We start from the raw sequence: 26121 nt of genomic DNA on the forward strand, positions 1-26121 counted from the left end.
CACACACACACACACACACACACACACACACATACACACACACACACAGTCTCGCGCTGATATATATCACCTGATTTCCTATAGTTAGTGACTATAGAGATTGAGTTAGTATTTGTAGAAACACACACACACACGCGCACACACAAACAGGTGTGTGAATAGACAGACACACACTCCAGGATGTGTGTACAAATACTCAATGACTCCTGTCAAGGTTGAAGGGGCCTATAAACAATGGCAGTTAAAGGTGATACAATTTTCGGCATGCAATGTGGCCTTGTCCTCCACCACACTTACCGAGAATGAAACTGGATTGTAAAACACACAGATCAACCCAGACATCGGGTGTAGGAATGCAGAGCACACAAACTCAAACACAAAAAAAAACAAAAGTCGAGCTTTGTCATGTTTTTTTTTTCACACGTTTTGATTGAAACACTTCTCAGTAGTTGGTATTCAGACTTATCTTATGCAGGTTGCGTGGTAAGGCAAGCTGTGTGGGTGTGGCTCCCTCAAACGTTGACTACATTTAATTCAACCGGCCGAAAACATACCCACTGTGTGTCAGACAGAATTGATCAGGAGGTTTTTCATACAATTATATATATATTTTTTTCTGTCCATTTATCTAAAGCAAACCTTTTAAATACTGTTTACCGTTTTAATTTGAATTTGATCGGCACAACGTAACGTAAACTTAGTGGGAATGCGTTCAGAATGTGGACAAAGAAGTGTTTACATGTGTCTCTGTTTCAGAACCCAATGCTTAGATTTAAAACACTCAGACAACACAGCTTGTTTAAGTTCAGGGAAGCGTTCATGAATCTTTACCTGTAAAGAAAAATATTGGGTTGGAGAGCCTTTATGCACAAAATAATACAACGATGGTTTGACTCATTACCCATGGTAATGTTGGGAGACTATTGTACATAGAATTGTAATGGGGGAATAGTGTATTATAGTATAAATATACTGTATTCCCTATAATGTATTATAGTATAAATATACTGTATACCCTATAGTATATTATAGTATAAATATACTGTATACCCTATAGTATATTATAGTATAAATATACTGTATACCCTATAATGTATTATAGTATAAATATACTGTATACCCTATAGTATATTATAGTATAAATATACTGTATACCCTATAGTATATTATAGTATAAATATACTGTATACCCTATAGTATATTATAGTATAAATATACTGTATACCCTATAATGTATTATAGTATAAATATACTGTATACCCTATAGTATATTATAGTATAAATATACTGTATACCCTATAGTATATTATAGTATAAATATACTGTATACCCTATAGTATATTATAGTATAAATATACTGTATACCCTATAATGTATTATAGTATAAATATACTGTATACCCTATAGTATATTATAGTATAAATATACTGTATACCCTATAATGTATTATTGTATAAATATACTGTATACCCTATAATGTATTATAGTATAAATATACTGTATACCCTATAATGTATTATTGTATAAATATACTGTATACCCTATAATGTATTATTGTATAAATATACTGTATACCCTATGGTATATTATAGTATAAATATACTGTAAAGCCTATAGGGTATACCCTATAGTGTATTATAGTATAAATGTACTGTATATAGTGTATTATAGTATAAATATACTGTATACCCTATAGTGTATTATAGTATAAATATACTGTATAGCCTATAGTAGAAATATACTGTATACCCTCAAGTGTATTATAGTACAAATACACTGTATAGCCTACAGTATAAATATACTGTATACCCTATAGTATAAATGTACTGTATAGCCTATAGTGTATTATAGAATAAATATACTGTATACCCTATAGTGTATTATAGTATAAAAATAATGTAAACCCTATAGTATATTATAGTAGAAATATAATGTATTCCCTATAGTGTATTATAGCATAAAAATACTGTATACCCTATAGTATATTATAGTATAAATATACTGTACACCCTATAGTATTTTATAGTATTAATATACTGTATACCCTATAGTATAAAGATACTGTATAGCCTAAAGTGTATTATCGTATAAATATACTGTATACCCTAAAGTGTATTATCGTATAAATTTACTGCATACCCTATAGTATATTATAGTATAAATATACTGTATACCCTATAATGTATTATAGAATAAATATACTGTATACCCTATAGTATAAATATACTGTATAGCCTAAAGTGTATTATAATATAAATACACTGTATACCCTATAGTATATTATAGTATAAATATACTGTATACCCTATAATGTATTATTGTATAAATATACTGTATACCCTATAGTATATTATAGTATAAATATACTGTATACCCTATAGTATATTATAGTATAAATATACTGTATAGCCTAAAGTGTATTATAATATAAATACACTGTATACCCTATAGTATATTATAGTATAAATATACTGTATACCCTATAATGTATTATTGTATAAATATACTGTATACCCTATAGTATATTATAGTATAAATATACTGTATACCCTATAGTATATTATAGTATAAATATACTGTGTACCCTATAATGTATTATAGTATAAATATACTGTATACCCTATAGTATATTATAGTATAAATATACTGTATACCCTATAATGTATTATAGTATAAATATACTGTATACCCTATAGTATAAATATACTGTATACCCTATAATGTATTATTGTATAAATATACTGTATACCCTATAGTATATTATAGTATAAATATACTGTATACCCTATAGTATATTATAGTATAAATATACTGTATAGCCTAAAGTGTATTATAATATAAATACACTGTATACCCTATAGTATATTATAGTATAAATATACTGTATACCCTATAATGTATTATTGTATAAATATACTGTATACCCTATAGTATATTATAGTATAAATATACTGTATACCCTATAGTATATTATAGTATAAATATACTGTGTACCCTATAATGTATTATAGTATAAATATACTGTATACCCTATAGTATATTATAGTATAAATATACTGTATACCCTATAATGTATTATAATATAAATACACTGTATACCCTATAGTATATTATAGTATAAATATACTGTGTACCCTATAATGTATTATAGTATTAACATACTGTATACCCTATAGTACATAATAGTATAACTCTAATGTATTCCCTACTGCCCACATTGAACATGGAACTGTGTGATAACAACAACAAGTATTGTGCGATCTGTCAGGATCAAAACAGTTTGATCTGTGCTCCATAGTTCTTTAGTTAGCGTTCACGTCCAATTTGTATTACATGAAAACATAATCCATTTGTACTAGTGATCCTCAGCAACGACCACAATGGAAGCGACAGAATTGACTTAGAGGAAGCAAGTAAACAAGTAAACAATACATTGGAATGATACGAAAAAGTAGGTTATCAAACTGAGGGGAACGAACAGTCAATTGGTAGGTAAATACGTGTTTTTTTTTTTTACTGACAGTCACTACTGAGCGTGGCTAATATTTATTAACAGGATAAAACAGGAAGAAAACCAATTAGAATTCATATGACTACAACAACAAAAAATTTGCATTGGGAAAAGTTTTATCAAATCAACCTGTGTATTATACATGAAACGCATGCATTTGACCTTCACACAAAACCTCTTAAAAATGCATATACACAGGTGATATAGTGTCTTATCAGACTTGCTGAGGCATTCATAACTACCCATTGCTTTTTCCTTCCATGTTTGACCCATAATGGTTTAGCGATAGAATTCGTTGCTCACAAAACGTTGGTTAGTAGCTGCATCCAGAGGGTCATGCGTACGTTTCAAAGGAGGTTAATAAAAGGTCAAAGGTTAGAGGTGACCGACGATCATCACGGACATAACCTTTGAGCCTGGCCCCACATTGCCGTGTTTATACTTACAAAGAAAATGCCTCCCTCCACCTTCCGGGCTCTTCTCTGACATGACACCTTTACAAATAAAATACAAATGTTCACAGTTTCAATGATTCATTTATTCATTTATTCATTTATTCATTTATTCATTTATTCATTTATTCATTCATCCTGTGATGTTTTTTCCAAATAATGACTCGTTCACAGAACAACAACAACATAGTTTCCATTTTCCCATTCGCACACTGTTTATCATCTCTTTATTTATCCAGACAATCCCTTTGAAAATGAAATTAAAGAATTTACCATCGATAACCTTTTTTTCAAGGCGATTCCTAACTTTGCCAAAGACAGCAACAATGCACAATCTGATGTTCACACTTGTACAATTCCCTCTCGCGGAACGACTAGGTTTTTATAGCAGTCAGCTACTGTCCTGCCTTCGTATTTCAGAAGGCTTTAATACTACAGAATGCCCCTTGAGAGAGATGAGAGTTTCATTGCTGCTGATCCTCTTTCTATAATACCTTTACAGTATTAGGATGGCTTGACTGTGTGTGTAGCAGGACAACTGATTGCCCACCTCAACAACAGCCCCTTCACATTACACTCCATGCAGTTCGGCTTCAGAGCGAAACACTCCACAAAAACGACCCACTGCTTTCTTCTGGAAAATGTGAAGTCCAAGATGTACAAAAGGGGGTGTTGTTGGGACTGTGTTTCTGGACCTAAGGAAGGCTTTTGATACTGTTAATCATGAGATTATCATCACAAAATTGTCCAAGTTCACCCCCCCCCCCCCCCCCCCCCCCCCCCCCGATGCCTTGAGATGGATGAAATCATACCTTGAAGGCAGAACTCAGTGTGTCAGAGTGAGCAATGAGCTGTCGCCCACACGTAGCTATGATGTGGGCGTGCCCCAAGGGTGAATACTGTTCAGCCTGTACATTAATGATCTGCCTTCTGTCTGTGTGTGCATGCAAAGAGCAAACAACAAGCTGCACAAGAACTCACTACTGTAATGGTCCAGGTTACAAAGTGGCTCAGTGACTCACTACTGTAATGGTTCAGGTTACAAAGTGGCTCAGTGACTCACTACTGTAATGGTCCAGGTTACATAGTGGCTCAGTGACTCACTACTGTAATGGTTCAGGTTACAAAGTGGCTCAGTGACTCACTACTAAAAAAATAAAAATATTTTTTTGCGATGTGATTTAACTCTTGAATATGTTACATGTTTTGGAGAGACCTTTCTGTGCAAAGTTATATGACTATTAATTAAGTTACATCTTTTGGAGAGACCTTTTTATGCAAAATGATATGACTATTAATTAAGTTACATCTTTTGGAGAGACCTTTCTGTGCAATATTATGTAACTATTAAATATGATTGAGCTTTTGGAGAGACCTTTTTATGCAAAATGATATGACTATTAATTAAGTTACATCTTTTGGAGAGTCCTTTCTGTGCAATATGCTATAACTCCATCCCCAAGGTATTTCAGCTCTAAGAATAGGGTCTCTCCCATATCGTCCCTAAGAGGGGTGCATCACGTCATGCCAGGATATTTGAGAGGGCTGAACCACTGACGTGATCTCCCTGTCTGATTTCGCACCTTCATGGGAACGTGCGGCGGTGGAGGTATTTGTGGGGTATTCTCTGCTTTGTCTCAGGGTAGGAAGTTAGTGGTCTGTTGATATCCCTCTGGTGCCGTGGGGGATATGTGCTTTGTCTCAGGGTAGGAAGTTAGTGGTCTGTTGATATCCCTCTGGTGCCGTGGGGGATATGTGCTTTGTCTCAGGGTAGGAAGTTAGTGGTCTGTTGATATCCCTCTGGTGCCGTGGGGGATATGTGCTTTGTCTCAGGGTAGGAAGCTAGTGGTCTGTTGATATCCCTCTGGTGCCGTGGGGGATATGTGCTTTGTCTCAGGGTAGGAAGTTAGTGGTCTGTTGATATCCCTCTGGTGCCGTGGGGGATATGTGCTTTGTCTCAGGGTAGGAAGTTAGTGGTCTGTTGATATCCCTCTGGTGCCGTGGGGGATATGTGCTTTGTCTCAGGGTAGGAAGTTAGTGGTCTGTTGATATCCCTCTGGTGCCGTGGGGGATATGTGCTTTGTCTCAGGGTAGGAAGTTAGTGGTCTGTTGATATCCCTCTGGTGCCGTGGGGGATATGTGCTTTGAAAAAGTGGGTGGGATTATATCCTGCCTGGGAATGGCCCTGTCCTGGGGTAACTTCAGACAGGGCCACGGTGTCCCCTGACCCTCCCCCCCCCTCCCCTCCCCGGTCTCCAGTATCATTGCTGCAATAGTGTATGTGCCTGGGGGCGGGGGGGGGGGGGGGGGGGGGGTCTAGTCTGTCCTATCTGGTGTAATTCTCCTGTCTTATCTCGTATCCTGTGTGATCCTGGGTATTTGATATTCGGGATTTTATAAGGAAAAGCAAAAGCAGCAGCTACTCTTCCTGGGGTCCAAACAAAACAGGGAACATAATACAGAACATTTATAGACATGGACAGCTCAAGGACAGAACTACAGGGCTGCCCAACCATCTTCCTGGAGATCTACTGTCCTGTGGGTTTACAGTCCAACCATCTTCCTGGAGATCTACTGTCCTGCGGGTTTACAGTCCAACCATCTTCCTGGAGATCTACTGTCCTGTGGGTTTATAGCCCAACCATCTTCCTGGAGATCTACTGTCCTGCGGGTTTACAGTCCAACCATCTTCCTGGAGATCTACTGTCCTGTGGGTTTACAGTCCAACCATCTTCCTGGAGATCTACTGTCCTGCGGGTTTACAGTCCAACCATCTTCCTGGAGATCTACTGTCCTGTGGGTTTACAGCCCAACCATCTTCCTGGAGATCTACTGTTGTAACGATTCTCGTTGGTGGAAGGAGAGAAGGACCAAAATGCAGCGTGATAAGTGTTCGTCATATTTTAATTGAAAAACTGAACACCACACAAAATGACAACGAAGAGAAAACGAAACAGTTCTGCCAGGTGAACCAGACACTAAACAGAAATGAAACACCCAGAACCAAAAAGGGGGAAACAGGCTACCTAAGTATGAATCTCAATCAGAGACCACGAACGACACCTGCCTCTGATTGAGAACCATACTAGGCCAAACACATAGAAATATAGCAACATAGAAAAAGGAACATAGACTACCCACCCCAACTCACGCCCTGACCAACCTAACACAAAGACATAAAAAAGGAACTAAGGTCAGAATGTGACAACTGTCCTGTAGGTTATCAGTCCAACTCTCTTCCTGGAGATCTACTGTCCTATGGGTTTTCAGTCCAAACCTCTTCCTGGAGATCTACTGTCCTGTAGGTTTTCAGTCCAACCTTCTTCCTGGATATCTAATGTCCTGTAGGTTTTCTGCCTCAGCCTCTTCCTGGAGATCTACTGTCCTGTAGGTTTCCAGTCCAACCCTCTTCCTGGAGATCTACTGTCCTGTAGGTTTTCAGTCCAACCTTCTTCCTGGAGATCTACTGTCCTGTAGGTTTTCAGTCCAACCCTCTTCCTGGAGATCTACTGTCCTGTATGTTTTCAGTCCAATCCTCTTCACATTTCGATGAAACATGGTGCAGCTGTCATGCCCTGGCCATAGAGAGGCTTTTATTCTCACTTTGGTTAGGCCAGGGTGTGACTAGGGTGGGCGTTCTAGTTTCTTTATTTCTATGTTTTCTATTTCTTTGTTTTTGGCCGAGTGTGGTTCCCAATCAGAGGCAGCTGTCTATCGTTGTCTCTGATTGGGAATCATATTTAGGCAGCCTTTTCCCCACCTGTGTTTTGTGGGTAGTTGTTTTCTGTATAGTTTATTTGCCTTACAGAACTGTTCATTTTTCATTTTGTTCGAGTGTTTTGATCAATAAAAATCAGGAACACTTACCAGGCTGCACTTTGGTCTGATCCTCATTACAACGAGAGCCCCAAAATTGCCCTCGCTGGAAGCCTGCGTTTCAGACATAAGGAAGTGGGTGGCTGCAAACATTCTACTTTTAAACTCGGACAAAACGGAGATGCTTGTTCTTGGTCCCAAGAAACAAAGAGATCTTCTGTTGAATCTGACAATTCATCTTGATGGTTGGGCAGCCCTTGACATGCATTATATATTTTTTTTTACAAAAGGCACACGCAACCTACATATCAATTCATACACACAAACTATCTAGGTCCAATAGGGGAGAGGCGTTGTGCCGTGAGGTGTTGCTTTATCTGCTTTTGAGCGATATGAGATGGAAGGAAGTTCCATGCAATAATGGCTCTATATAATACTGTTCACTTTCTGGAATTTGTTCTGGATTTGGGGACTGTGAAAAGACCCCTAGTGACATGTCTGTTGGGGTAAGTGTGTGTGTCAGAGATGTTTGTAAGCTGACTATGCAAACAAGTGGGGATTTTCAACACAATGTTTCAATCGGGCTCCCGAGTGGCGCAGCGGTCTAAGAGACTGCATCTCAGTGCAAGAGTCCCTGGTTCAAATCCAGGCTGAATCACCTCTGGCTGTGATGGGGAGTCCCGCGGGGCACAATTGGCCCAGTGTTTTCCGGGGTAGGTCGTCATTGTAAATAAGAATTTGTTCCTGACTTGCCTAGTTAAATATAAGAGCATTTTCCCCAATACTTTCAGTCCCCTAAAATGGGTGGGACCATGTGCAAAGTGCTGGAATTTACCTGATGTGGGTGAAAATCCCCTCAAATTAAAGCCAACAGTCTGCACTTTAACATCATAGTCGTTTAATTTCCAATCCAAAGTGCCGGAGTACAGAGTCAAAACACTGTCCCAATACTTTTGTAGCTCACTGTATGTAACCTCCGTCATATTCCGCTCAGTGTTTTCTCCTTACACAAGGAGAACATACTACGTATAGAATCACAATGCTCCTGTGAGAGTTATGTCTGCCCATCGGACAGGTCTGTTTAATAACTGGGATCACAGGATTATGAGTCATGATATGGTATTTACATAACTCAAAACCAGACACGCTCCATAGTGGACACCAGGGAAAGACGAGAGGAGAGGAGAGGAGAGGAGGGGAGAGGAGGGGAGGGGAGGCGAGAGACGAGACGGGGAGGGAAGGGGAGGAGAGGAGAGGAGAGGAGGGAAGGGAAGGGAAGGGAAGGGAAGAGGAGAGGAGAGGAGAGGAGAGGAGAGGAGAGACGAGACGGGGAGGGGAGGGGAGGAGGGGAGGGGAGAGGAGAGACGGGGAGGGGAGGGGAGAAGAGGAGAGGAGAGACGAGGAGGAGAGGAGAGGAGGGGAGGGGAGAAGAGAAGAGAAGAGACGATGAGAGGAGAGGAGAGGAGAGGAGATGAGGAGAGGAGAGTACATGACAGACAAAAGGGGGAAAGAGGTATGAGAGGAGAAAGGAGAAAGATAAGGAGAGGGGGAAATTATAATGACAAAGAAGAGAGATATGAGAGGAGGTTAGGATAACGAGAAAGCTGGGAGAAGGAGACCAGAGAGAGAGGAGAAGATAGAGGATAACAGAGAGAGAGGAGAAGGTAGAGGAGAACAGAAAGAGGGAAAACATTATGTGAGCACAGAAGAGGTGCAGGGGAAGTAACATAAACTGGTGGGGGGGTAGATAAAGGGGGAAGAGAAACAGGGGGAGAGGAGAGATGGGAATCAGGGGGAGAGGAGAGATGGGAATCAGGGGGAGCAGAGAGAAGAGAAACGGGGGAGAGGGGAGAGGATAAACAAACAAGAGAGAGTATAGTATAGTGTTTACTATACTGCACCACTACAGTAGAATAGTGTTTACTATACTACACCACTACAGTAGAATAGTGTTTACTATACTGCACCAATACAGTAGAATAGTGTTTACTATACTGCACTACTACAGTAGAATAGTGTTTACTATACTACACCCCTACAGTAGAATAGTGTTTACTATACTACACCACTACAGTAGAATAGTGTTTACTATACTACACCACTACAGTAGAATAGTGTTTACTATACTGCACCACTACAGTAGTATAGTGTTTACTATACTACACCACTACAGTAGAATAGTGTTTACTATACTGCACCACTACAGTAGAATAGTGTTTACTATACTGCACCACTACAGTAGAATAGTGTTTACTCTACTACACCACTACAGTAGAATAGTGTTTACTATACTGCACCACTACAGTAGTATAGTGTTTACTATACTACACCACTACAGTAGAATAGTGTTTACTATACTGCACCACTACAGTAGAATAGTGTTTACTATACTGCACCACTACAGTAGAATAGTGTTTACTCTACTACACCACTACAGTAGAATAGTGTTTACTATACTGCACCAATACAGTAGAATAGTGTTTACTATACTACACCACTACAGTAGAATAGTGTTTACTCTACTACACCACTACAGTAGAATAGTGTTTACTATACTACACCACTACAGTAGAATAGTGTTTACTAATCTACACCACTACAGTAGAATAGTGTTTACTCTACTACACCCCTACAGTAGAATAGTGTTTACTCTACTACACCCCTACAGTAGAATAGTGTTTACTCTACTACACCCCTACAGTAGAATAGTGTTTACTCTACTACACCCCTACAGTAGAATAGTGTTTACTCTACTGCACCCCTACAGTAGAATAGTGTTTACTCTACTACACCCCTACAGTAGAATAGTGTTTACTCTACTACACCCCTACAGTAGAATAGTGTTTACTCTACTACACCACTACAGTAGAATAGTGTTTACTCTACTACACCCCTACAGTAGAATAGTGTTTACTCTACTACACCCCTACAGTAGAATAGTGTTTACTCTACTGCACCACTACAGTAGAATAGTGTTTACTAATCTACACCACTACAGTAGAATAGTGTTTACTCTACTACACCCCTACAGTAGAATAGTGTTTACTCTACTACACCCCTACAGTAGAATAGTGTTTACTCTACTACACCACTACAGTAGAATAGTGTTTACTATACTACACCACTACAGTAGAATAGTGTTTACTCTACTACACCACTACAGTAGAATAGTGTTTACTATACTGCACCACTACAGTAGAATAGTGTTTACTCTACTGCACCACTACAGTAGAATAGTGTTTACTCTACTGCACCACTACAGTAGAATAGTGTTTACTCTACTACACCCCTACAGTAGAATAGTGTTTACTATACTGCACCACTACAGTAGAATAGTGTTTACTATACTGCACCACTACAGTAGAATAGTGTTTACTCTACTACACCCCTACAGTAGAATAATGTTTACTCTACTGCACCCCTACAGTAGAATAGTGTTTACTCTACTACACCCCTACAGTAGAATAGTGTTTACTATACTACACCACTACAGTAGAATAGTGTTTACTCTACTACACCCCTACAGTAGAATAGTGTTTACTATACTACACCCCTACAGTAGAATAGTGTTTACTCTACTACACCCCTACAGTAGAATAGTGTTTACTCTACTACACCCCTACAGTAGAATAGTGTTTACTCTACTACACCCCTACAGTAGAATAGTGTTTACTATACTGCAACACTACAGTAGAATAGTGTTTACTATACTGCACTACTACAGTAGAATAGTGTTTACTCTACTACACCCCTACAGTAGAATAGTGTTTACTCTACTACACCCCTACAGTAGAATAGTGTTTACTCTACTACACCCCTACAGTAGAATAGTGTTTACTCTACTGCACCCCTACAGTAGAATAGTGTTTACTATACTACACCACTACAGTAGAATAGTGTTTACTATACTGCACCACTACAGTAGAATAGTGTTTACTATACTGCACTACTACAGTAGAATAGTGTTTACTCTACTACACCCCTACAGTAGAATAGTGTTTACTATACTACACCACTACAGTAGAATAGCGTTTACTATACTGCACCACTACAGTAGAATAGTGTTTACTCTACTACACCCCTACAGTAGAATAGTGTTTACTCTACTACACCACTACAGTAGAATAGTGTTTACTCTACTACACCACTACAGTAGAATAGTGTTTACTAAACTACACCACTACAGTAGAATAGTGTTTACTATACTACACCACTACAGTAGAATAGTGTTTACTATACTGCACCACTACAGTAGAATAGTGTTTACTATACTACACCACTACAGTAGAATAGTGTTTACTATACTACACCACTACAGTAGAATAGTGTTTACTATACTGCACCACTACAGTAGAATAGTGTTTACTATACTGCACCACTACAGTAGAATAGTGTTTACTATACTGCACTACTACAGTAGAATAGTGTTTACTCTACTACACCCCTACAGTAGAATAGTGTTTACTATACTACACCACTACAGTAGAATAGTGTTTACTATACTGCACCCCTACAGTAGAATAGTGTTTACTATACTGCAACACTACAGTAGAATAGTGTTTACTATACTGCACTACTACAGTAGAATAGTGTTTACTATACTGCACCACTACAGTATCATGTAGTGATTGCCATGTTAACATAAAGCAGTATATTTGTGGAAAGCCATTTGCTTCCTGAACAAAGATGGATTTTAACACTCTTTAAAATATTTACTAAATTAAAGCCCTGTCCATTAAATGTAATCTATCTAACCTGAACGGTCTTACACTATACTAGCATTAATAGTATACATTGATATTGTATTTACTCTCTTCAGGATACTAAGATAGTAGTACTCTCCTTTTGCACTTAAATGGCACTTCCACAGATCCACAGCAAGTTCACTAGAGAAATTAGAGGATTTTATTAAAGTATAAACCTCTTTGTGCTGGTTTCTTGGACACAGACACAGTCTAGTCCTAGACTGTAGCAAATTCATCAATGGGGATTCTGCATTGATTCAAGACTTGATTTAATCTGTTTCCCGGCATCCCTAAGGGAACTACAGTAAACGGAATGGATTAAAAACTATGTAACTAACCTGAACTGATTAGTTATTAAACTAATATCATCATAGACATTGCTGACTATACTAAATGGCTATACCTAAAATCAAATCGAATCAAATCCAACTTTATTTGTCACACGCACCGAATACAACAAGTGTAGACTTTACCGTGAAATGCTTTACTTACAAACCCTTAAACAACAGTGCAGTTTTAATAAAATATTTACCCAATAAACTAAAGTAAAAAAAATAACAAAAAGTAACACAATAACATAACAATAACGAGGCTATATACATGAAAAAATGTGTCATAACCCTTGTTTTGTCACTGTAAAGTGTGCCGGTATAGTCAGTCTTCTGATTCAGAGGTAAACAAAACACAGACCTTGCTCAACTCCCACCTCAAAAAACAAGGACATTAAATCTTTATACTCTCTTTGGATAATTCATTCCAATCATTTAAAAGTTAACAGCAGGTATTCTGCATGTAAGTTTAAGTATTTTGATATGTTGATTGTTGATTTGTTTTACTAGAATTTAGATAACCTTTATAAGAAAAATTGCTATCTTATAGCCTCCAGCTGCAATGTCAAACTGAACTAGTCAAAGATTATTTTGTCAGTGTGCGGGGGTACAGGTTAGAGGTCATTTGTACATGTAGGTAAGGGTGAAGAGACTATGCAGAGATGATAAACAGCGAGTAGCAGCAGTGTACAAAACAAATGGAGGGGGGTCAATGTAATAGTCCGGTGGCCGTTTGATTAGTTGTTCAGCAGTCTTATGGCTTGGGGGGTAGAAGCTGGTAAGGAGCCTTTTGGTCCTAGACTTGGCGCTCCGGTACCACTTGCCGTGTGGCAGCAGAGCAAACTGTCTATGACTTTGGCTTTCCTCTGACACCGCCTATTATTATAGGTCCTGGATTGCAGGATGCTTGGCCCCAGTGATGTACTGGGCCGTACTCTATACCCTCTGTTGCGCCTTATGGTCAGATGCCGAGCAGTTGCCATACCAGGCTGTGATGTAACCGGTCAGGATGCTCTCGATGGTGCAGCTGAATAACTTTTTGAGGATCTGGGGACTGATGTCATCATCTTTTCAGTCTCCTGAAGGGAAAAGGTTATGTTGTGCCCTCTTCACGACTGCCTTGGTATGTTTGGACCATGATAGATGGTTGGTGATGTGGACACCAATGAACTTCAAACTCTCGACCTGCTCCACTACAGCCCCGTTGGTTTTAATGGGGGCCTGTTTGGCCCGCCTTTTCCTGTAGTCCACAATCAGCTCCTTTGTCTTGCTCACAATGATGGAGAGGTTGTTGTCCTGTCACCACGCTGCCAGGTCTCTGACCTCCTCCCTATAGGCTGTCTCATCATTGTCGGTGATCAGGCCTACCACTGTTGTGTCATCAGTAAACTTAATGATGTTGTTCGAGTTGTGTTTGGCCACACAGTAAACAGTGTTGAGGATCAGCGTGGCAGACGTGTTGTTGCCTACCCTTACCACCTGGGGGCAGCCCGTCAGGATGTCCAGGATCCAGTTGCAGAGTGGGATGTGTTTAGTCCCAGGGTCCTTAGCTTAGTGATGAGCTTGGTGGGCACTATGGTGTTGAACACTGAGCTGTAGTCAATAAACAGCATTCTCACATAGGTGTTCCTTTTGTCCAGCTGGGAATGGGCAGTGTGGAGTGCGATTGGGGCGGTATACGAATTGGAGTGGATCTAGGGTTTCCGGGAGGATTCTGTTGATGTGAACTAGGACCAGCCTTTCAAAGCACTTCATGGCTACCGACGTGAGTGCTACGGGGAGGTAATCATTTAGGCAGGTTATCTTCACTTCCTTGGGCACAGGGACTATGGTGGTCTGCTTGAAACATGTAGGTATTACAGACTCAGTCAGGGAGAGGTTGAAAACGTCAGTGAAGACACTTGCTAGTTGGTCAGTGAATGCTTTGAGTACACATCCTGGTAATCCATCTGGGCCGGCGGCTTTGTGAATGTTGACCTGTTTAAAGATCGTGCCCACATCTACCGAGAGCGTTATCACACAGTCCTCCAGAACAGCTGGTGCTCTCAAGCATGCTTCAGTGTTGCTTGCCTCGAAGCGAGCATAAAAGGCATTTAGCTCGTCTGGTAGGCTTGAGTCACTTGGCAGCTCACGTCAGGGTTTCCCTTTGTAGTCCGTAATAGTTTTCAAGCCCTGCCACATCCGATAACCATCAGAGCCAGTGTAGTAGGATTCCATCTAAATCCTGTGTTTGACGCTTTGCTTGTTTGATGGTTCGTCTGAGGGCATAGGAGCTACCGCTCCTTGAAAGCGGCAGCTCTAGCCTTCAGGTCGATGCAGATGTTGCCTGTAATCCATGGCTTGTGGTTGGGATATTTACGTACGGCAACTGTGGGGACGACGTTGTCGATGCACTTATTGATGAAGCCGATGACTGAGTTGGTATACTCCTCAATGCCATTGGATTAATCCCGGAACATATTCCAGTCTGTGCAAAACAGTCCTTTAGCTTAGCATCTGCTTCATCTGACCATTTCCTTAGTGAGCAAGTCACTGGTAAGCAGGAATCAGGAGGATAGAATTACGGTCAGCTTTGCAAAATGGAGGGCGAGGGACAGCTTTGTACGCATCTCTGTGTGTGGAGTAAAGGTGGTCTAGAGTTATTTTTCCTCTGCTTGCATATGCAACATGCTGGTAAAAATTTGGAAAACAGATTTAAGTTTATCTGCGTTAATGTTCCCAGCCACTAGGAGTGCCGCTTTTGGGTGAGCATTTTCTTGTTTGCTCATGGCCTTGTAGAGTTTGTTGAGTGCGGTCTTGGTGCCAGCACTGGTCTGTGGTGGTAAATATATGGCTACGAATAATATAGACTCTCTTGGTAGATTATGTTGTCTACAGCTTATCATAAGGTACTCTACCTCAGGTGAGTAATACCTCGAGACTTCTTTAAAATATTAAACATCGCGCTCCAGCAAAAATTGACAAATAAACACCCCCCCACCCCTCGTTTTACCAGACGTAGCTTCTCTGTTCTGCCAGTGATTTGAAAATCCCTCTAGCTCTATATTATCCGTGTCATCGCTCAGCCACAACTTGGTGAAACATAAGATATTACAGTTTTTAATGTCTTGTTGGTAGGATCATTGTAATCGTAGATCATCAGTTTTATTTTCCATTGATTGCATGTTAGCAAGTAGAATTGATAGCAGTGGGATTTTAATCACTCGCCTACGGATTTCAGAATGCTGCCTGATCTGCTTCCTTTTTCCCTCAGTCTTTTCTTCACGCAAATGACGGGGATTTGGGCTTGTTCCCTGGAGAGCAGTATATCTTTCTTGTTGGACTCATTAAAGGAAAAATAAATAAATTAAAGTTGGACTTGTTAAAGGAAAAAGTTTCTACCCGTTTGTGGTGAGTAATCCCAGTTCTGATGTCCAGAAGTTTTTTTTTGGTCATAAGAGATGGTTGTAGTAACATTATGTACAAAATACGTGAAAAAATAAGTAAAAAACACTAAATATACTAAATGGCTATACTAAATGACTCTTCTAAATGGCTATACTAAATGGCTATACTAAATGACTCTTCTAAATGGCTATACTAAATGACTCTTCTATATGGCTATACTAAATGACTACACTAAATGGCTATACTAAATTACCATTCTAAATGGCTATACTAAATGACTCTTCTAACTGGTTATGCTAAATGACTCTTCTAAATGGCTATACTAAATGACCATTCTAAATGGCTATACTAAATGACTATACTAAATGGCTATACTAAATGACTATACTAAATGACCATTCTAAATGGCTATACTAAATGACCATTCTAAATGGCTATGCTAAATGACTATACTAAATGACCATTCTAAATGGCTATACTAAATGACCATTCTAAATGGCTATACTAAATGGCTATACTAAATGGCTATACTAAATGACTATACTAAATGGCTATACTAAATGACTATACTAAATGGCTATACTAAATTACTATACTAAATGGCTATACTAAATGACTATACTAAATGACCATTCTAAATGGCTATACTAAATGACTATACTAAATGGCTATACTAAATGAGTATACTAAATGACCATTCTAAATGGCTATACTAAATGACTATACTAAATGGCTATACTAAATGACTATACTAAATGGCTATACTAAATGACCATTCTAAATGGCTATACTAAATTACCTTTCTAAATGGCTATACGAAATTACTATTCTAAGTGGCTCTACTAAATGGCTATAGTAAATGGCTATATTACATGGCTATACTAAACGACCATACTAAATGGCTATATTACATGGCAATACTACATTACCATACCAAATTACCATACCACATGACCATACTAAACGACCATACTAAATTACCATTCTAAATGGCTGAGCTGCAGGCAGTTAGATTTGAGTATGTCATTTTAGGTCGAAAATTGAAAAAAAAGGGGCTAATCCTTTTAAAATAGGTGCCCTTGGAATAATACTCAACAAGTACAGATTACACAACTGTTATCAACTCTCTCACGAGTCACAAACACACACACACACTGCATGTGTACATGTGCACACAGACACAGACATGCACGCATACATAGGAGCACTCTCTCCCCCTCTCACTCTCCAATATCTTTCCACTCTCTCTCTCTCTCACTCCCCCTCTCTCACTCTCCCCTCTCACTCTCCCCCCCCCCCCCCCCCCCAGTGTGTTATAGGTGTTTACAGTATTTACTGTAAAGCAGATTACAAGGTAGGAGTTTCTGTTTTGAGAACACCTGACAGTCTCACAGGCATTCACCTCCAAAACTATTGGCACCCTTGATAAAGATGAGCAAGAATAGACTGTATAAAATTTACAATGCAAATACTGAGCCTTATTGTACACGGGGGGAAAAAAGTACAGTTAGATTATTTTGTTAGCCTACAATATAGCTCAGTATTCATATAATATTTTTTTTACAGTTATTTTTACTCATCTTTATCAAGGATACCCAAAAATGTTGGAGGTGACGGTACATATGCCCCTGCTAAGCTAGGTGGGAGACATAAACACAGAGTAGATGTAGGCCTAGAGCCTGGTCCCCGAGAGCAGAGCGTGTGATGACTAACCTTAGTGTTAAAAGATAGAGATGGACAGAGAGAAAGAGAAATAGGGAAAGGAGAGAATAAAATATTGAGAAAGAAAATTTAAGAAATAGAAAGCGCGAGAGAAACAGGAAGCAGTTTCAGATTGTCAAATAGAAAGCATGAGAGAAACAGGAAGCAGTTTCAGATTGTCAAATTGAAAGAATGAGAGCAATAGGAAGCAGATTCAGATTGACAAATAGAAAGCAGGAGAGAAACAGGAAGCAGTTTCAGATTGTCAAATAGAAAGCAGGAGAGAAACAGGAAGCAGTTTCAGATTGTCAAATAGAAAGCATGAAAGAAACAGGAAGCAGTTTCAGATTGTCAAATAGAAAGCAGGAGAGAAACAGGAAGCAGTTTCAGATTGTCAAATAGAAAGCATGAAAGAAACAGGAAGCAGTTTCAGATTGTCAAATAGAAAGAGAACAAGGAATGTTTTGAAAATATAGAGGGGGGAGTGAGAGACGTGTTCAATTTGTTTTATTTATTCAGGGGAGCCACACCACTAATAAACTACAACACTAATAAACCACCACACTAATAAACTACAACACTAATAAACCACACCACTAAGAAACTACAACACTAATAAACCACAACACTAATAAAACACAACACTAATAAACCACAACACTAATAAACCACAACACTGATAAACCACAACACTACTAAACCACCACAACACTACTAAACCACAACACTCATAAACCACAACACTAATAAACCACAACACGACTAAACCACAACACTACTAAACCACAACACAAATTAACCACAACACAAATTAACCACAACACTTATAAACCACAACACTAATAAACCACAACACTAATAAACCACAACACTAATAAACCACAACACTAATAAACCACAAAACTACTAAACCACAACACTACTAAACCACCACACTAATAAACCACAACACTAATAAACCACAACACTAATAAACCACAACACTAATAAACCACAAAACTACGAAACCACAACACTACTAAACCACAACACTAATAAACCACAACACTTATAAACCACAACACTAATAAACCACAACACTAATAAACCACAACACGACTAAACCACAACACGACTAAACCACAACACTAATAAACCACAACACTAATAAACCACAACACGACTAAACCACAACACTAATAAACCACAACACTAATAAACCACAAAACTACTAAACCACAACACTACTAAACCACCACACTAATAAACCACAACACTAATAAACCACAACACTACTAAACCAACCACAACACTAATAAACCACAACACTAATAAACCACAAAACTACTAAACCACAACACTACTAAACCACCACACTAATAAACCACAACACTAATAAACCAACCACAACACTAAGAAACTACAACACTAATAAACTACAACACTAATAAACACAACACTAATAAACCACAACACTAATAAACCACAACACTAATAAACCACAACACTAATAAACTACAACACTAATAAAACACAACACTAATAAACCACAACACTAAGAAACCACAACACTAATAAACCACAACACTAATAAACCACAACACTAATAAACTACAACACTAATAAAACACAACACTACTAAACCACCACAACACTAAGAAACTACAACACTAATAAACTACAACAATAATAAACTACAACACTGATAAACTACAACACTAATAAACCACAACACTAATAAACCACCACACTAATAAGCCACAACACTAATAAACTACAACAATAATAAACCACAACACTAATAAACCACAACACTACTAAACCACAACACTACTAAACCAACCACAACACTAATAAACCACAACACTAATAAACCACAACACTAATAAACCACAACACTACTAAACCAACCACAACAGTAATAAACCACAACACTACTAAACCAACCACAACACTAATAAACCACAACACTACTAAACCACCACACTAATAAACCACAACACTACTAAACCACCACACTAATAAACCACAACACTAATAAACCACAACACTACTAAACCAACCACAACACTAATAAACCACAACACTAATAAACCACAACACTACTAAACCAACCACAACACTAATAAACCACAACACTACTAAACCAACTACAACACTAATAAACCACAACACTACTAAACCAACATACTAGTAAACAACAAAAAAAAATGATAAATTAAGTGATCTATGGGAATTAACAGAGGTCCAACCAACCTTCTGATAAAGGATGCAGTGATATTAAACCTGTCACATGTGACAAAGCACAGAGTACATCGCATCCTAGGGCCGTAGAGTGGTGTCTGCTGCAGTCTGATAAATGGTGTCACCAGATTCAAGAGCTGGCAGGAAGGTTGCCTGTGCAACCTGCTTCTTGCTATTTAGGGAGAGGCGTGATCTATTTTTATAAAAAGAAGTCTACTTCAAATCTCAGGTTCTGAACTAGCTCATCCGTATATATATTTTTTAAATATCATAATTTTTTTGTCAATCCAAACGGCCAGATAATTACAGGCTTGGGAACCTGTTCGCTGAATGAACCATCCAATGCATAAATGTGAAATATTTCTATGAGAATTAGAAAACAACTAAATAACTCCCAATTTTAAATCAACAAGGGCTTTCTGCAACGCAAAACAAAATGAGATTGCAGCTCTAACATAGCCCGGTCAGTAGTAGGGGAAATAGCGTACATAAGAGTGTCATCTACGTACAGATGAATTTTACAGGTTGTTGCAGATAGACCAGTATTATTTATATAAATTAGTAAATAGTGAGGACAGGTATCAAAATTGACCCCTGCGGGACATCTTTAGTGATCCATCAGAAAGCACACATTATTGTACAATGATGTACCTAACCACTTCTAAGACTCCTGATTGAGGCCCGTTTCAGACAACCTTCGAATGAGTAGGGGATGGTCGAAAGTATCAAAGGTCCTTGGATAGGTCTGTAAAAATGGAAGCACAGTGATTCCTATGATCCAAGCAGTTGAAGAAGATTGTAGCAGCTGAAACAGTGTTATGTCCTGCTTTGGTCCTGGTCTGGTCCTGGTCTGGTCCTGGTCCGGTCCTGGTCTGAAACCAGGACTGGTTCACAAGAAGTTTAAAAAATATTATTTAGCTGAGAGTTTGCAAGGGATTCTTATACTTGCAAGACAAGATAGTTTAGAAATTGGGTGGTAGTTATCTGGGTCAGAAGGGGATGGGGTGGGGTGGGGGGGGGGGGTATTGTTAAATACAAAATGTGGGTTAAAGGTTCTACAATGAGGGGGCCAGAAAGCTGCAGTAGAAAGGGGTTAAGCCAATCAGCTCCTGTGGATTTTTTTAACATACATTATATACGAGGCACTTATTACATCATTGACATGAAATGGTTCACATTAAAAAAATGGTCAATGCCTGGAAGTGCATCATTCCCTGTTATTTATTCAAATGTATTTTTTAACTTTAAAAAAATATATATAACCTTTATTTAACTGGGCAAGTCAGTTAAGAAGAAATTCTTATTTACAATGACGGCCTAAACCCGGATGACGCTGGGCCGATTGTGTGCCGCCCTATGGGACTTTCAATCATGGCCGGTTGTGATTCAGCCTGGAATCGAACCAGTCTGTCTGAAAAGACGCCTCTAGCGCTGAGATGCAGTTCCTGGTACTGCTGCGCCCCTCGTGAGCCCAGAGGTGAATAGAGGAGTCCATCTAATTGAACTTTAGGTCATTTCAGAAACCATTCTTTCAAATAATTGGCCAGCTGAGGAGAAATGGTTAAAAAAAAACTACAACAAATGGACAACGAGGGGGTGATGGTTTTGTTTTAAAGATTTCACCAATTTCCAGAATTCAGACAAAACAGGTTTCGTAATGGGAAATGGAGAATTCTATGAAGCAGAGTATTTTCGAATACGTTTTTTTTTTTTTTGTAATTATCCAGCTTGGATTTATCTTTCACCCGAAACAGTGTGAAGCACTGTGTCCTATAAACAGGCGGGGGGGTATCGGTTGAGCCTGCTGCAGCGATTGGATTAAAACAAGTTGAACTTCCTCTGTTCTCATTTCCCCAGACAGATACACGCACACCTTTGCTTCACTCACTCACAGTCACTCATCTCAGGCCAAGTCTTCCTTTCTCCAAACATTGTGTATGAATCAGAATCCGTACCTAGTCATTGTTGTTCAATATAGTGATTTCCTGTCTACTTGTCTGAGGCCATATGGTTGTTTTACTCTGTCTTCTTGGCTGAAGCAAAATTGTCAATAAAAATCCAACACTCTTTCAGAGCAGTCTTGATTTAATCCTAAAGTCCTGTGCAAATAGCCAAGAGAACCATTTTGAATTTCACGACCGTGTGTTGGGATAGGGACAGAAAAAAACGATCCGCTTGCCCGTAGCCAATAGTCTGTCTCTCAGGTGTTGGAAGTCCCGCCTCTACTCAGCCCATTGACACAGCTTGATGTCATGTGTACCAGTATGCACAAACATCATTTGGAGCTCCAGGTCTAGACTGACCTTAAGCTCTCGAGTGATGTCACCCACTATGGCACCAGGATGACAGAATGTATCTGCACCATCGACCACCACATTCTGTACGATGGAACCCCGCCCCAAAAAGAAATGTAGGATATAATGGGAAGGGAAGTCGTGAATTTCCAGGTCGCATCCCCCCTAGGAAGGCTGAACTCCGAGAGTTCTACTGCGGCACATCGAGCTTCCCCCAACAAATCATTGAAGGTGCACGGAGCAGCGAGTAGCGCTGTTGCCTAGAAGAAGGGGGTATTGCGGTGTGGGGGGGGGGACTAGTGCCTCCATAGGCTCAGTGGTCTGAAGTAGCAAGAAGTCCGGAAGGTGATGCGGTCCCCACTTGCCTGGCATCAGGGTCTCCAGGATCAGAGCGGACTCCTGGGTCCAGACACCAGCAAAGCTGTTTATCAGGCGGATCCTCCGAGGCAGGAAAGGACTTCCCAGGTTTGCGGTTCCCTTGGGTCCTTTAACCTAACTACACCTTGGCCCAGTCTCTGTGGTGAAGTGGATTTGAACAAGACACCTGCTCCAAGAAGTGGGACAGATCGACTATGCCCAACTCTCCAAAAACCCGGGCGAGAGAGATGTTTAGCGTCAAGGTATGTTAAGCCTGGGCTGCAGCTAAATTGGTGAGATTCTGCTCTCCTTCAGCTCATTGGATAACCATCGGTACATCCTTCTGCTCTCCTTCAGCTCATTGGATAGCCATTGGAACGTCCTTCTGCTCTCCTTCAGCTCATTGGATAGCCATCGGAACGTCCTTCTGCTCTCCTTCAGCTCATTGGATAGCCATCGGTACGTCCTTCTGCTCTCCTTCACCTCATTGGATAGCCATCGGAACGTCTTTCTGCTCTCCTTCAGCTCATTGGATAGCCATCGGTACGTCCTTCTGCTCTCCTTCAGCTCATTGGATAGCCATCGGAATGTCCTTCTGCTCTCCTTCAGTTCATTGGATATCCATCGGAACGTCCTTCTGCTCTCCTTCAGCTCATTGGATATCCATCGGAACGTCCTTCTGCTCTCCTTCAGCTCATTGGATAGCCATCGGAACGTCCATCTGCTCTCCTTCAGCTCATTGGATAGCCATCGGAACGTCCTTCTGCTCTCCTTCAGCTCATTGGATAGCCATTGGAACGTCCTTCTGCTCTCCTTCAGCTCATTGGATAGCCATCGGAACGTCCTTCTGCTCTCCTTCAGCTCATTGGATAGCCATTGGTACGTCCTTCTGCAGCCGCCCGACATTATCCATCATCCGGTCACACCAAAGGCACTTTTTACAGACATACCCCCTGTTCCGTTTACGCTCGATCTTCCACGCTGTCCCTCTGGTTAGTGAACATTTCACAGAAGTAGCATTGGACAGTCAATGGTTGGCCATTGATATCCATTGGATAAGCCGTCAGTAGCCATAATGCTAAAAATAAAGGAGGCTGTACAGGCCATCGGTTGATACACTCAAGTAAATAAAATATAAAATATCCTATAAATCAGGATTAAATAGCAAACAGATGAGTTTAATTACTCTCTCCAATATTGGCTCGAAACACAGCATGCTTTACATCGTCCCAGAATGCAATGAGAGAGAGAGATGAGGGGGGAGAGAGCGAGAGAGAGAGACAGAGAGAGAAGCCACCCTGTAATGTTGGAGAGATGTCAATCATTTCCCTAAGAGATGTCAATCATTTCCATACACCTGCATGAATAGTGATGTTTATAGTTTTTCTTGACCACCAAACTTGAACATTTGAAACTGTCACATGGCCATGTGACAGACATACAGACAATGGCACCATATGAATAAAATGAAGAGTACTGGGACAGAGGCAGAGAACAATAAGAGATGGAAAACAGACTGGCAAACTGACTGACTGACTGACTGACAGAACTCACCAGTAGGGGTTTTGTGGTGAGACCCAGGTGGTCTTGGTCAAACTCCTCTTTCTCTTCCCAGGCTCCTTTGCCATCTCCATTTGACGAGGCAGTTACAGGGGCAGCCGTGGGGTCCTTTGGGTTAGACTGCCCCTTCATCACCTGAACAGGGTCCAGATTCATCCTGAAAACACACAATCACCCCGTCGTCCCAGTGGTACAATCTACCTGTATAGTATTGTCTATGCCACCTCTGTGATCTTCCCAAAATGGTACAATCCCTACGGTATTATCCAAGCAAGAGGTCCTGTCCTCTCCAGCCGTGGGCTCTAACGCTGTCCGCTACAGTGGTGTGTCTGACACAAGAGCAGCTGCACAAGTATCCCTGCAGTGTTCGCTCTTCAGTGTCTCCTCTCTTCAGAAGTAATACTGCATTGCATTGCACAACTCATAGTCCGGTACAGTCTACAACACACACACACACACACACACACAACAAACCCCTTCCTCACACACAGTCACAGGTTGTCTCTCACACGCATGTTCTTTCGGATTACCTCTCTCATACACACAACTGCTCTCTGTTTCTCACACACACATTCACACACACACAGACACTCTCACACACTGTCACAACCAGGCTGACTCACACACACACACACACACATAGGTTGTCCAGTGTGGATCCAATCCAATGTAGCGTTGAATAGTGTTTTTATTGGTGTTTTTTCTATGCTGCTAAGCCTGCTCTCCCTCCACTGTTGCTGTGTTGTTGTCCTCTGTTCCTCTCTGTCTCTGATCCTCTCTCTCTCTCTCTCTCTCTGCCTCACTCACTCGCTTTTTCTCACACCTCACAATCTGTCCCATTCAATCACTCTCTCTGCTCTCCCTCTCTCGCTCTCTCTCTCTCTCTCGCTCCCTCGCTCTCTCCCTCTCTCTCTCTCTCTCTCTCTCTCTCTCTCTCTCTCTCTCTCGCTCTCTCGCTCTCTCCCTGTCTCTCTGTCTCACTCTCTCACTCACTCTTTCTCTCTGTCTGTCTCTCTCTCTTGCTCTCTCTCTCTCTCTCTGTCTGTCTGGCTGTCTGTCTCTCTCTCTCTCTCTCTCTCTCTCTCTCTCTCTCTCTCTCCCTCTCTCTCTCTCTCTCTCTCCCTCTCTCTCTCTCTGTCTCTCTCTCCCTGTCTCTCTCTCTCTCTCTCTCCCTGTCTCTCTCTCTCTCCCTCTCTCTCCCTCTCTCTCTCGGCATCTATCAGGACACTCCCCATATGAAAACGCACTCACCGCCCTTCGGGCCAATGGGAGGCTTGATTCCTTTTTCAGAAGCCCCTCCCTGTGTTCCCCCACAGGCTGTTCAGTCCTCCCAAAGGATCACGGGAGATTCTGACGCACATGTGAAACCCTGTCTGTCCCAAAATGTCTGTCTCTACTGTCTGTGTCTCTGCGTCACTGCAGTGGTTTATCTCTGGCACGGTGCCACACTACCACCTAACCACCATGTCTCTCTTACTTCACATTCCTTTACACTACACATGATTCCCTATTTAGCACACTATCCATAGGGGGCTATAGTCAAAAGTAGTGCACTATATTGGGAATAGGCTGCCATTTGGGACAAAGCCCGTGTGATATTGCCGCTGACATAGAGCTTCCTTGCCTCGATGTTCAACCTGCGGATTTAAACAAACAACCCTACCGCTCACAAGCGGTTTGAAATGGTATTTATAAACCCTTGGAAGTTAGTAAGACTGATTACACGGGCTTAACTCTCCGATTCTA

At 40.3% G+C, this 26121-nt stretch overlaps 1 protein-coding gene across 2 annotated transcripts in view; it reads right to left on the bottom strand.

Moving 5' to 3' along the window:
- Nucleotides 1–25296, bottom strand: part of nt5c1aa (5'-nucleotidase, cytosolic IAa) — a 59976-nt gene extending 34680 nt beyond the window's left edge. Inside the window, exons 1-3 of one of the 2 annotated variants that reach the window (XM_036953600.1) lie at nucleotides 24634–25296; nucleotides 24370–24532; nucleotides 3958–4005 (exon numbers count right to left, since the gene is read on the bottom strand). In XM_036953600.1, coding sequence (XP_036809495.1) covers nucleotides 3958–4005; nucleotides 24370–24531 — 210 coding nt within the window. In that variant the 5' untranslated portion in view covers nucleotide 24532; nucleotides 24634–25296. Of the gene's footprint in view, nucleotides 1–3957; nucleotides 4006–24369 lie in introns of both variants that reach the window. The other variant, XM_036953601.1, reaches the window with a different exon arrangement.
- Nucleotides 25297–26121: the final 825 nt, after the last annotated feature.

The sequence above is a fragment of the Oncorhynchus mykiss genome, chromosome 18, assembly GCF_013265735.2.
Source record: "Oncorhynchus mykiss isolate Arlee chromosome 18, USDA_OmykA_1.1, whole genome shotgun sequence".
Classification (NCBI taxonomy): Eukaryota; Metazoa; Chordata; class Actinopteri; order Salmoniformes; family Salmonidae; genus Oncorhynchus; species Oncorhynchus mykiss.